At 40.8% G+C, this 14,490-nt stretch overlaps 1 protein-coding gene across 1 annotated transcript in view; it reads left to right on the top strand.

Annotated features, from left to right (window-relative positions):
* Positions 1 to 14,490, top strand: part of Ndst3 (N-deacetylase and N-sulfotransferase 3) — a 116,502-nt gene that overhangs the window by 51,342 nt on the left and 50,670 nt on the right. Inside the window, exons 4-5 of the mRNA XM_038311542.1 lie at positions 3,165 to 3,350; positions 8,214 to 8,342. Coding sequence (XP_038167470.1) covers positions 3,165 to 3,350; positions 8,214 to 8,342 — 315 coding nt within the window. The remainder of the gene's footprint in view (positions 1 to 3,164; positions 3,351 to 8,213; positions 8,343 to 14,490) is intronic.

Raw genomic sequence — 14,490 nt, 5'->3', positions numbered from 1 at the left:
ATACTTAGGAGCATTGGGCACAGATCAGAAGGATGTGTTTATGTAGCTTTTATATAAAATCATTTCAAAGGGACCTACTCTACCAGAGAGCTTTGTGAAATGGTTGCATCTGGACAGGTCCAGATCTGAAGGAAATAACCCACAAAAAAAAGAAGAAGCCATGACATGTGATCCCCAAATCCACAGTAGAAGTAGAGAAAGGAAGCTTGTATCTTTTAGTAACTAATTAATCAATAAATGAAGGTTTGGAATTGTCATAGTTTCTAGATAAAGGTGTATGTGTTAAGATCATCACACACAAGAGGAAATGGGGTAGTAACAATCACCAGCACTCACTGAGTATGTCATGTTGCAAGAGCCGTTTTAAATGTGCCCCACATTTGAATTAATGATGTCTCAACACTTTGAGCTATGTAGCCTTCTGTGCAATGGCTAGAAAATTAGATGTGGTTCATATTTTTCCCAAATGTAATATAGTAAATGTGAGTGTGAAATGCCCCCATCACAGTACCAGACTACAAAGAAAAGGTGAAACTTTAACAGATAAAGCTAGCAGATAGATAGATAGATAGATAGATAGATAGATAGATAGATAGATAGGGGAGGGAGAGAGAGAGAAAGACAGAGAGAGAGACAGAGACAGAGAGAGAATAATTATAAAAGAATCTCCATATACCATCATGGTGGTCCAACATTCTCCAAGAATTCAAAGGAAGAAAATATTCTTTATATGTTACATCTTCTTTTTGTTAAGCATCCAGTTTCTTGGAATCATAAGAGTACTTAGCAAGCACTGAAAAGCCGCCTTGGCCTCTTGGTCAACATCATTGTTTGTGAATCTCTGGATGTTAGGAGTTTGCAATATAGCTCTGACTGTTGTGGATTGCTTCTTCGTGAATTTCTCTGAGAAGTTCTTAACATGTAATTGTTTCTTATTTTTCCATTTTCTTTTGTCTGGCCTTTTAAATTGTACCCCTGTTCTTCAACCATCTGAGATTGATACTTTAGCAACCTTCTCTAACAAAATTATATATTGGTACACAATTCTTAGTGGAAGAAATTGCCTCCCTGTGAATTGTTTAAAACCAGGGAGGAAGGCAAGGAGGTATTTCCTTTCTGTTTTAGTGAAGGCCTCAATTATATGATAATGATTGCATAGGCACTGAAATGTCTACAGAGGTCGAAGATAAAAGGAAAGTTGTCAGGCCTTCCCAGTTATCCTTCAGTCTGTCTCTTGTGTGGCTGCCGTCTCAACTCTGTCACTCAGGAGCACGGGGTAGCGCTCAGCTCTATAGCATCCTTACCAGAGAGGACCCACAGATGTTTAGAATAGTGAGTAAAGTTTCTGAAAGGAAGTGAAATTAGGTGTTGTCAAAAGCTGTTTGTTGGTTCCCGGCTGCTCAGCCCTAAAATAATCACACAGAAATCATATTATTTAAACCACTGCTTGGCCCATTAGCTCTAGCTTCTTATTTGCTAACTCTTACATCTTAGTTTAATCCATCCCCGTTAATCTGTGCATCACCACAAGGTCATGGCCTACCAGCAAAGTTTCAGCACATCTGTCTCCTGAAGCAGTTCCATGGCTTCTCTCTCATTCTGCCCTTCTTTCTCCCAGCATTCAGTTTAGTTTTCCCCATCTACCTAGTTCTGCCCTATCATGGGCTCGAGACAGTTTTCTTTATTCACTAATGGTGATCACAGCATACAGAGGGGAATCCCACACCAATTAGGGACATACTGAATCCCTACTGAGAGGTGGCAATGCCTAGCATCCAGCTTTCTTGTGGGTAGATAGATACTACATGTGCATCTCTCCCCTTTTTGATACTCCCTGGGTTGAGAAACAAAGCTGGCTGTATCTCTTTGCCTTCCACATCCATTTGTAGCACTCTTCTTCAAAGCAGTCTGTTTGACAGCCTGATACTATGATTCTCTGTGTGAAATTGCTCTATGGTGTGAAGAAAACCATGACTAATTCAAAGAAAGATTATTTTGGTGCAATCTTTGAAAGTTGTCAAGCAATTGAAAACTACAAACAGAAAGCAAAACAAATCATTCAGGAAAAATATCCGTCAATATTAAAACCTTGGGTGTTCTTCTAAAAGACTGATTTCACACCTTGTGTCTGGGAAACCATCTCTATGTCAAGAGCGATAGATGAGAATTCATGGGCCACCTGAAGCTGAGAACAATTACAGTGATTCTGAGTTAGCCCAGATCTTCCCCCAAATAAGCTAACATTCACTGGGATTTGGCAGGACCTGGGAAGGACCAATAGATAAGGAACACCTTGACCCATTAGTCAACTTCCTCAGTATGCATTGTGCATGTGTAGTTTGGAAGGTGTTTGTTTTAGCTGGTATCCTTTTATGTATGAAAGTTTAATTTAAAAGTCGTGTAAATTCCCAGACTTTTTATCTCTTTGGGTACAGTTTGCTTAAATGATGAGGACTAATAATAATAATAAGTTATTTTATTATTATTATTATTATTATTATTATTATTATTATTATTATTATTATACAGTTTACAATCAAACCTACGTGCTTCTACTGAGATTTAGTTGTGGTACTGCTGCACATGCTGAAACCCCAATAGAAATGTATCAAACTTAGTAAAAAGTACAGCAGGCTCAATAAGATTCTTTGATTGTACCAATTAAACTTGGAAGGTTCATCATTCTTTGTGTCCAGTAGAGTGGGATGCATATTGTTATGTAAGGTGCTTGTTTTCAAATTTGATCAGTGGAAAGAACAGGTGGCCAAGTGTGTTAAGTGGAGTGCAATGTTTCCACCCTACCACCTCCAATTTACCAACACAATAAGAAGGTTGTCTGATGGCTATCCAACTTAAAGAAGTTTAATGGTATTAATAGATATCATTTTTAATTCTACCAAACGATAACTAATGATGGATTTAAATACGTGTATTTATAGTACATTTCAAAACCCTAAAATAAAACTATAATCAAGACAAATCTTCAAAGCCAGGGCATGACAGTGCATGCCTGTAATCCAAGCGCTTGGGAAGCTGAGACAGGAGGATCACTGTGAGTTCACAGTAAGCTCAGGGTTGGGCTGTGCAGTGAGGCTCTAGAGAGGAGGAAGAGCAAAAGGACCAGCCTTCTTCCTATATTCTAACGACAGTTTGCTTGGTCTTAGGAGCACGGCATTCCCACCGACATGGGCTACGCAGTATCCCCCCATCACTCCGGAGTCTACCCTGTCCACGTTCAGCTTTATGAGGCCTGGAAGAAGGTTTGGAATATTAAAATCACCAGCACTGAAGAATATCCTCATCTCAAACCAGCTAGGTATCGGAGGGGCTTCATCCACAAAAACATCATGGTGAGCTTCCTGCATGTGTCGGGTCTGGCTGGTTCTTTCAGATAACAGCACACATGCATAGACAGAGAAAACACGAGAGCCGAGGGTCACGAGTGTGGCTCAGGAGAGGGTGTGCTGTGTGAGGAGTGTTGTTGTTATCCCTAAGGAAGACGTTCGAATGACAACTGTGTCTTCTTGTTCAGTATAACTCTGAAAATTAAAATCAAAAGCTTCTTTCCTGTCACTCCTTCTGGCAAGCAATCACTGGTGTAAAAATACTAAGCAAACATTATATCAAAGTTATAAATCATCCGAGACTATCATTTCTTAAGAAAGTCATGTAGTAGACAAAATACATGGAACCTCTCTGCAGTCACCATCCTGAGCTTTTATAAACTGCTCAAATTGCACCTCTTTACCATGCCAAGTTCACCAAACACTGCAGTGTGAGGTCGTGACTTCTTGCCAGGTACCAGAGAATGCATGGGAGGTGACATTAGCTAAGTCGTCATTCCAGAGTGTCTCTGTCTTGTTTTATCTCCTGCACTAGTAGCAAAACCATCTATGGTACCAGAATATGTGGCTCTCTGAGGCAGTGTGAGCCCTTTCATAGCCACTGAACCCTATTTCTTCCCAAGTCAGAGATCTTAAGGAAAGTATTAGTGAGGGTAGGTAGGAATGGCCTCTGATTTATATAAGAAATAGACAGGGAGCTAATGAGCTCCAGAATGCTGGGTGGGTCACACTGATACATGTGAACAGATCTCTGCTGTCCACAGCAGGTACAGCAATTTTCTAATGCCTGCAGAAAGTCAAGCGGGTGATGGCATTAAACTTGGATCAACCCCCATCTCAATGTGTCCCTCAATGACAACAACAAAAAATGCTGTAAACGCAAGATGAGGGCATCAGGGCCACGTTCTTCTCCCAGCTTGCCCTTCTTTGGTGCTCAAAGTGAATTTATCATGCCTCATTCAGCCAGCTTTCTGATGAGAAAGAGTTTTAAAAGCCTGTCCAAGGTCATAACGTAAAAGTATTTGGTGCTCTTTTCCCATTGCGAGGTCGTAGGCACCCCTACAGTGGCGAACTTCAGTGTCTGGAGACTGCATTCAGGATGGTTCTGCCCTGTTTCTGCTTCTGCCCAAAGGGCTTCATTTCCCATACCTCCTAAACTGCATTTTGCCTGTGTTGCAAATGCATGGGCGTTGCAGATAACCAAAGCTCAGGCAGGTTTCCTGCTTTGACACAATTGTGCCTGTCATTCTGCTTCTGCATGACCTCAATTCGTGGACTCCTGCATGAGAGTTTGCAGATGAAAAGTGCCGGCAGGCGATAGGTTGTGCGGGAAGAAAGATGGTCTATTACCAGGAGCCGTCCAAATAGACACACAAGATGAGAACTGGAGAGCCGGACTCCCTCCTGATGGAGACGGGAAGGAAAGAGCTAGTGAATGAGGTGTGATCCCTAGATCTTAAACCACACCCATATTTTCTAACTGAAGTGAAATCACCCATGAGTTAAAATCAAAAGACTTAAATGTGTTTTTCCTTCCAAGCCATCATTGATCCTGCTAGCACTAATTTAGTTAGATACTTCAGACTTCCCGCTAGGACTTCTAAACTTTCTCTAGTTCCTGCAATAATCCCTTTAGAGTTACCTTTTCACTTGCTCTGTGGCAGCCACCATCTTGACCCACTGCTTGGTTTTGATGTTGACTGTGGTACAAGCTCCCAGTTGGTCAATTTTCACCTTCTGCCCACTGTTCAGTGAGAGCTAGCCAGTAGGCATTGCCAGCCTCTGACTCCTCCCGACCTTCCTAACCTTGTGAATCTCAGCTGTTCCCACACTCTTTAGTGCATCCTTTTCAAATGGAAAATGCTTGGCACCACACCTGCGTTTCTATCTTCCACTGCCCAGCGTGGAGCACTCTGTTCACTGTGGATAACTTCCCAGCCACACTCCACCTATTCCTAGCCCATCTAACTTCCATTTTGACGTAGTAAGTAACTGTGGAGCACTGTGGTCCTCAAATAGACTTAAACTTTCCTTACTCTCCTCTGAATTCATGTGTTCCATAGGGACACAAAGCATCTTGATTGGGGACTTTTTATTCTCACACATAGGAATGAATAGAAAACTAAGTGCTGAGCTCTGAACCCTGGTTGTTAAATGAGATTCTCTGGATAGAACAACAAGACTCGCACTCCATCTACACACTGTGTGCAAAGGGAGGCCCATGGGTAAGGCCTCTCCCCGGTCTAATTGTGCCCCATACACACAATGGCTTACTCCACTATTGACAGAGTTGCCTGTGTGAAGCCTTTGGAGGCATTATATCGGTGTGCCTTAAGACAAGTTTGTAACACAAATAGTAAGAACCCAGAGACAGATAGGGGGATTATGCTGGAGATCAGAAAAGCAGAGCAGCCAACCACTAGAGAGATCTTTTACCTCTACCAAATCTTCAGACCAAATGGGCAAGATCCTGTCTCCACGAATTCTTAGACTCCACACTCAAGTGAGTTCATCTCTTCCCATGTATATTCCTCTCTTCACCCAGCCATATTCCTTCTGTCTCCACCTCCCTAATACTGGGACTAAAGGTGTGTGACTCCCAGACACTGGGAGTAAAGGTGTGAGCCACCACCACCTGGATCTGTTTCTGGACCAGGGTGACCTTGAACTCACAGAGTTCCGTCTGCCTCTGTCTCCCAAATCCTGGAATTAAAGGTGTGTGCCACCACTCCCTGGCCTCCAGTGGCTCAGCTTTGCATGATGATCTCAGGCAAGCTTTATTTATTAAAATACAAATAAAATATCATGACACGCATTGGCTGAGGTTTTATCATTTCCCAGGAACTTCCAGCAATTACGAAGATTATAGTTTCCAAGTTTGAACTTCACAGTGTTACCTACCACCCTTCTCTGGGGAAAAGTTCCTGTTAAAATACCTTGGGAAAGTTTCTCATTCCTTCTGTAGCATAAGAGCTGTTTCAAGAAATGTGTCCATCACCCTAATTGCTGCATATCGAATCAAGACCAAGGGACAGGAACCTGATTTGGTCCTCTTGTGTGTCTGCCTAGCCTCCCATGGTGGCCCACTGAGGTCCTAAGACTCATAAAGACCTCCCCCTTTACTCTTTTCAAACTCACAGAATTTAAGAAAAAGACAGTGTTCAAGTTTCTTCTCAGTTGTCTCCACTTACCCAAATGACCTGGGCAAGCCAGCTTCCTGGACAGCCCTGCATGGATGCTGTAATTTTCTGTGCAAGACAAACAAAATCCCAAGAATGATTTATTTGATGTCATACATTTTTTAAACATAGCAGGAGCCTGAAATTTAATCACATGTAGGCATTTTCTTATTTAGCATGAATATTTCTCCTTACCCTGATATGTTGTTAATATTTTTAATTTTTATGAATCTTATAGAATTTATTTTGATCATATCCCTGATAAATTTCATGTCCTCTCAGAACAGAACACATATACACACACACATATGCCCTTCAGTTCTGTAGAAACTAGCAGAGAATTTAGAACAAACATTTGCCAAGTTCATGGGCCAAGATTATTTTAACTTTAATTTACATGAAATTACATGTCCAGTTATTGATGGTAAACATATCCAATACAGTTGGAATTTTGTGGTTGCAGTTTTGTGGACTATAACAGTTTATGGCGTTTCCAGGCGTGAACAACCCTGAGATAATAAGCGTTGGATTTAAACTGAAATACTTTAACCGTTCAAAGGTAAAGTATCTCACTGTATATGTTTCAGCAAAATGAGTGAGGTTAGAGAAGCTTGATTGGCTCAGAAATACCGGGTGCATTAATTGAGGTGAGAGTTATATTTCCTGGGAATACTGCTGAGAGCTAGTGTGAATTCCTTCACAGTGTTGTTCATACCACTGGAAAAGAAGTCGTGCATACATGGAAGGCTGAAAACATGAAATTCTTGAGCAGGTGATGTTTACAAAGCAGTTATTGAACTACAATGTTTTGAGCTAAGGCAATAAATATGATTATTTGCTTCCTTAAAGCAATGAGAAGAATTGCCTGACTGCATGGTGCTGAAAAGCTCTCTACTTTCCAAATATACTCACTGGTTTTCTGTGTCTTCCACTGTGGCAAGCACAAGCCACTGCGGGTCTCACTCTAAGGTGACTTAGCTGAAAACAGCAAAGCTTGCATGACTTCTTTTATAATTGCCCTCTCATGAAATCAGGAAATCTGGACCTGGTGGGGAAAGACCTCATCACAGATGTGGACATTGGAAGCAGAGGATGAAAAGACCTTCTGCTAAGTAACCGTTTGTCATTTTGTTTGTGACACTTTCTAATGACACACTCTTGGATCTGGCAGCCTTCACACTTGGAAGTCGGGGCCCCTGGCTGCAATATTTTCACACTAGAGCAGAACCGAGTTGTTTCCAAATGTGTATTTTATTTAAAATTCCTCTTTCTAAGAAACACCTTGTTGATAACTGACTTCATTTCCAAATGTGTGGCGGAAGGACTTATTCACATTTTACCAATGAGGGTTATACACAATTTCAATATTTTAAAATCTTACTTAATTTTATTTCTTAAGATACTAAAATATAGCAGGCTCAATAATAAAAGCACTAATCTTGAGAGCTAAAATAGAAAAAAAATGGCAAAAATAATTCAAAGTCTATTTCAGTTTTAATTATTTCTTTTAACTTCCCTTGTGGTTATGAAGGTTTATGGCCTTTTCATCCTCCAACATTGGAGGGTTCGTCCAGGTCCTAGTTACAGTTCAATAAATACCACCTTCATATCATGTTCAGTGAGGAGAAACAAGCTAAGATTCAATAAAGGTAACTAGAGCTTTCTCCTTACGTGGCCATCTTTCCTTCAGGTTCTTCCAAGGCAAACCTGTGGGCTCTTCACACATACAATTTTCTACAAGGAATATCCAGGAGGCCCCCAGGAACTGGACAAGAGTATTCATGGAGGGGAGCTCTTTTTCACTGTGGTTCTCAATCCAGTAAGTATGTGGATGTTTAAAATGACAAGGTGCATAAAAAAATTACACTGAGGGTGAAATAGGGAATTGGGTAGTTGCTCATCAAATAATACGAAGCTTGCTGCTATGGAAATGAAATCCCTCCTGCTCCTCTTCATCCCTTCCCTCTTCTCCTCCCTCCCCTTTCTCCCTTCTTTTCCTCCTCTCCCCCTTGTCCCTTCCCCCTCTCCTCTCTCTCTCTGTGCTCTGCCCCATCCCCTCTTCTCTTCCTGGTCTTGCTCCCTCTTTCCCTGTTTCCCCCCTTCCTCTCTCTCCCATTCTCCTCTCTGCCCCATGCTGTCTTCACATCTCTCCTCTCTGATAGAAGAAAGCACAGATTTTGTAAGTACAAAGGAGTTGGTTAACCGACTGCCTCTCTTGTTCTCCGTCCATGCTCAGTTCTGCCCTGCTGGGTCATGGAGCATCCCTGACTAATGGTGGGCTGCTCTTTCTCCTTCATATCTTTATACTAGTGCATCAGCAATGCAGCGAGCCCTCGTGAATTAATTTTCCTGGAGGTGAGTGTCATAAAATCGTGTGCTGAAAAGAAAACTATTAAAGCGAGCTGCAGAAAGGAAAAGCTCTTAGTGATTTTCTTCCATGAAAGAAAACAGAAAAAAAAAAAAAAACAGAAGTCAAATCTATTTTGAAATATATGGATTTGGCCCTGACTGTAGAAAATTCAAGATGGAAAATTGCAATTATCTCCAAAAACAACGATTTTTTTTCTTATCAGGATAAAAATTGGATAAGACAGAAATAATCAATAATATTTGAAAGAGCCTTAGCTGGACTTTAATCTTATAGGCTCTGTAAATGAAACAGCAAGTATTCTTCCTCGTCTACTCTATTCAAAAGCAAGGCTTTATTTTAGCAGCTAGAAAATGAGATGGATGAAAAGGGAACTCAGTCTTTAGTAACCTCTGCATGACTTCACACCCAGGAGCTGTTGTGACTTCCATCCTTTAGGAAGGTTTCCATGCTTCTAAGCCCTCCCAGAGTAGCTATTTCTGATTTACGCTCCAAAAATATCCCCCCTTCTTCTAGATTACCTTTATTTTTTAATTACTCTGTATGGACTCCTTTTCTCTTTTGCTCAATCTAACCAGTATTGTGTTGGTAGAGGAAGTTCACCAGTTCGTAGTTTGAACCAAAGACTCAGTTCAATACCTGTGAAATGACTTCATCAATGGTTTTTCAGACCCTTGAACCTGTATTCTACAAGATTCTGGTGGAGCAGTTCACTTGGGAACCAGTCTGTGTGGTTATCTACCCATTGGTGATATAATATTTGAAAAACTCCTGGTATTATTGTGTCTGAACTTTGTGAACCAAATGATCTCCACTCAACCCAGAAGAAATTTTAAAATCAGTCACTCATATATAGTGAACTTATATCAATTTTTACCTATTATCTGATAAGTAATATTTTCATTAATAAAACACCTATACATTTCAACCTAAAAATTCTAACAGCAAAGATTATGTTGACCTTAGTGCCAGTTTAGACAAACATACAAACTTTTCTTTTCTTTTTAGGTTGGAAAACTTCCCAAAGATAATTATTTTCGGTAAACAAGAATTGGTTCAAACTAACCAGGATCTTTTGACATGTCCCATGAGATAGACAGTGGTCCGAGATGGCGTGGTACACAAGACACAGTCTAGGATAGGAATTCTCTTTACCTGGTGGAGACAGGTGCCTGTGAAGTTGACGTCTAGACTCTGGCAGTGGGGACATGTGCTATCATTGGTGATTTCTGCCTGGATGACCAAAGTGAGCTTGCTTCCCAGGAATTCTCAGACCAAACTTAAATAGTTGAAGAAAGCTATGTTCATCCTTCAAAAACTCCAGCTTCAGTGAAGCATGTATGACTTTAGCGGGTGAAATGTTTTATTAGGTCAGAATGGGAATGAAAAAGTCCTTATCAGATTATAGTGTCATCTGTAAGAAAGATGGAAGCTTTAATTATAGTGGACTTGAAAGATGGCCACTAGACAATCACATAACATAGGCCTTAATTAAAGATGATATTTTCTGAAAATATTAAATGATCTTGTTTCCTAAGAAAAGGTAGACGAGCATTGGAAACATGGAACTTAAGTATATTCAGATACACTTGATGGGAAGGGAAAATACAGTCAGAGCTGTGGTTAAAGACCTTTTAAAGTTTTTCTCCTTGCATTAACACTTGAAGGTGCAAGAATATCAGTGTTAGGTGAGAAGTGGCTACAGTTAAGTGCACTTCAGAGTTAAGCTTTGAAAAGAAAATAGCAAAGACAAAACTTCTTAAAGTGAATAACTTTCTGTGACTCTGCTATCAATGCATTCTTCATGGCTGAAAAGAAGTGTCAATCGCCGGGCGGCAGTGGCGCACGCCTTTAATCCCAGCACTCAGGGAGGCAGAGGCAAGCGGATCTCTGTGAGTTCGAGACCAGCCTGGTCTACAAGAGCTAGTTCCAGGACAGGCTCCAAAGCTACAGAGAAACCCTGTCTTGAAAAAACAAAAAAAAAAAAAAGTGTCAATCAAGTGACTATAACACAATTAGAAAGGCACAATGATGAACAGGCGTGACAGAGGAGAGAAAACCTTGGCTGTCTTTCGATTTCCAGTAACACGGGCCAGGAACCTCTGACATGAGATGAACGCAGGTGTTCTGATGGCTGGGATTTAAATCCAGGTTCTGTATAGATTCTGTTATAGAAAGAACCTGTTTCCCATGCTGGATTTCCTTGCCCTGCCTTGACACAAGGGGAGGAGCTCAGCCCTGTCTCAACTTGATGTGCCATGCTTTGTTCATGCCCATGGGAGGCCTGCCCCTTTCTGATGGAGATGGAGGAGTAATGGGTGGGAAGGGGACTTTTGGTAGAAGGGTGTTGGGGACATGGTGAAAGTTCTAGAGAGAGAGAGGACACAGTGAAAGAGGAGTGTATCAAGTTGAAAGAGACAAAGAATGGATAACGGGCATAAAGATGGTAGTCACTGGTCCTGCGGGATGCAGATACAGAAAGGCACACACTATGTGTATGCTGTCAGAAACCACCCCGATGCCAAGCAGCTTCTTGATTCCAGGTGGAATCTCAGTAAGATGACCTGAGCTGCTCAAGGTCATTCTGTTAGTACTCCGATAAGGATTTCATCCTTCCTGGTGCCAGTTCAGGGTATCTACCAAGGTAGTATGCTGTTTCTACATGCAGCTGAAATGACCTTATATTAAGGACAGTAGTTCGTAATGTGCCTCGGGTACCTGGTAGTGGGGAAGTGTATAAATGGTTGGAAATTTCAGGTTATGATCTGGGAAAAGGTAACTATCGCTTCATTGATTTTTTTTCAGTGCTTTAGAGAAAGTCTGTTGCAAGTGATGAAGCCCTCATGGGCTCTGTAGGAACTATGAGCAAACAACTATGTTGTATCTTTTTGAATAATAAGTCTGCTTGGCATTACTTATAAATTGATAAGACACACATATTGTTAAAGCCCAAACTTCATATTTGGCACATTCCCTGTCCTCCAAAGAATTTCCAATTTTGCTGTCATTAATGTTTTCACTACTGACTGATGGTGCTGTTATATAATCAATTGCCATGGTGAAATTCAGAAAACCAAAGGAAGCGTAATCTACTCTTCCTACTCCCACTCTTAATAATAGCAGGAATCATTGGGTTAGGTATTATTTTAAAAAAAATCCAGGCCTGCGTAGTGATGGTGCACACCTTTAATCCCAGGACTAAGGAGGCAGAGGCAGGCAGGTCTCTGTGAATTCAAGGCCATCCTGGTCTATAGAGTGAGTTCCAGCAGCCACACAGAGAAACCCTGTCTCAAAAAAGAAAGGGAGAAAGAGGGGGGGAAGGAAGGAAGGAAGGAAGGAAGGAAGGAAGGAAGGAAGGAAGGAAAACTAAGAAAATGGTAGGAAATCATCATGAATGCCCAATGAAGCAGATTTTTTAATTTATTAGATTTATTTAAAAAATACTAATCCAAATTCCCACTCTTACCCCTCCTCCCATTCCTTCCACATACCCTCCCAGTCCACCCCCATCTAATCCTAAGAGAGGGTAAGGCACATTGCTTTGTGGAAGGTTCAAGGCCCTCCCTATTATATCTAGGCTGAGCAAGGTATACATCTAAAGAGAATAGGATCCCAAAAAGCCAGTACATGCAGTAGAGATAAATCCTGGTGCCACTGCCAGTGGCCCCTCAGTCTTCCCCAGCCATGCAACTGTCAACCACATTCAGAGGAACTAGTTTGGCCCTATGCTTGTTCCTTCCCAGTCCAGCTGAAACGGTATTTAAGGTAGCTTTATCCAAATCAGTCATCCACCAACTCAGCCAGATGTTGAGTCTTGGTGTATCCCAGTAGAGTCTTCATGGTCCTGAACTTTGCTTTGTGTTTGCTCCAGCAGTATGGGGTATGCATTCCAAGAGGGAGCATGGGGCAGGAGGTGGCGTTCTTTGGCTTAACCTGAGCACATTAAGAATGCTGGAGAGAACAAAAATGTTATTGTGCATCACCCAAGAGCCAGGGAATGGTGAAATGAGCCACTGTGTTTTGTAAAACAAGTTGCTATTGGAATTGATTTCAGCAATTTCTAGATAAATCAGCAGCTTATTTGTAGGCATGATCTATAATACCAAAAGCCCACAGCTCCCTTTCTGGGAATCTTACCTTCAAAACAAGTACAAGTTCAATTGATCAAAGAAATTAATGCTGTTATGTCTTAGTTAATCCTTGAAAGTGTCCCATAACTTTCAGCACAAACAGAAACATCTTTCACTTGGGGAGAAAAATCGCATTGAGTGTCTCCCCAAAGTCACACTGGGTGTCTTCTCAATGACATGGTGAGACTCTTTTCAGAAGGTAATCTCTTGTACATATCCTTCAACACTCTGAACACAGGTGCTATTTTGTGACATCTTGAACTAATGATAGCTTCAAGTCTGGATGCTCTACTGAAATCCCAACTCATGAATCACCTTTCTATAGAGTTCCCTTATAGTGCACTTTCATATAGATTTCTCCTCTATTATCTTACAAAATGGTAACTTAAACACAACTTTGCCATGATGCTGTAACTAATTTTCCATATTTTATCATAGTTTGTTGCTCCTTGATTTAAAAGGTAGTGCTTTCTTCTGGCTTGTATTCACAAACGGTCTAAAAACTTCTGGCACATGGTATTTTCTCGGTGGATGGCAATTCATTATCTTCTCCTGCCAGCAAATGTTCTAAGTTAAAATCTGTCTTAAAAACCTAACCATAGAATTTGCATTAGCTCAGGAAGGTGTGCATAATTAAATTTGTATTTTCTCCCAACAAAATATGTAAGGAGACCTTCAGGAAAACCTTCAAATCTACAAAAAGATGTTAAGTTCTCAAAATAATAAGACATAAAATTAAGTTATTTTGAAACACCATTTCTGTTGTCTACAGATTTTTAAAAAAAGGAATGGCAAGCAATCTGTTAACAAGACTTGTAAAGCTGGCCCATATGTGCCCCCATGGCTGTGAGACATGGTGAAAGATACAGACACCGAAAACACTATACTCAAAACCTCTGGTGCAACAGTTTAGATTTTAGAGGTCATAGTTCACAGAAAGACATATTATAGGGTCTACTTTTCACTCCTAACTGAAATATATAGTAACTATCAAAGTTATGTAGTGGAAACAACTTAAATACCCATCTGTTAGAGACTAGTTAAATCATCATTGTTACAGCTACAGAAACTAGTGAACAACTTAAAAATAGAGATTGTGTTCAGTTCTCCGCACACATGCACACACAAAGAGAGATAGAGAGGAGAGAAAGAGCCTGATTTCCATAATATACTTTAAAAGGTTCACAGAAAGTCCCTAAATGTTCAGCAAGTTAGATGAAGGGAGATGCAGGAAGAGAACATCAGAGAACTGCCAAGTTACCTGCAGGAGCTGAGGTGAAGGAGGCAGATGGGAGAAGTATTTCAGTGAACGCAACGTTGATTTTGGCATAATAACTGAAAAGGTTGAGGGGGGGAAGCAATGAGTAAGTAAGCTGCTTAGAATGTTACAGTCTTTTCATATACTATAGAAAAATGGTCCAAATGATTCTGAGCATAGCATTTGGACTGCACATATTCGATAAAATAAA

The sequence above is a fragment of the Arvicola amphibius genome, chromosome 14 (genome assembly GCF_903992535.2).
Source record: "Arvicola amphibius chromosome 14, mArvAmp1.2, whole genome shotgun sequence".
NCBI classification, from domain to species: Eukaryota; Metazoa; Chordata; class Mammalia; order Rodentia; family Cricetidae; genus Arvicola; species Arvicola amphibius.
Note: the sequence above shows the minus strand (reverse complement) of the source record. Positions and strands in the feature narration are given on the sequence as shown.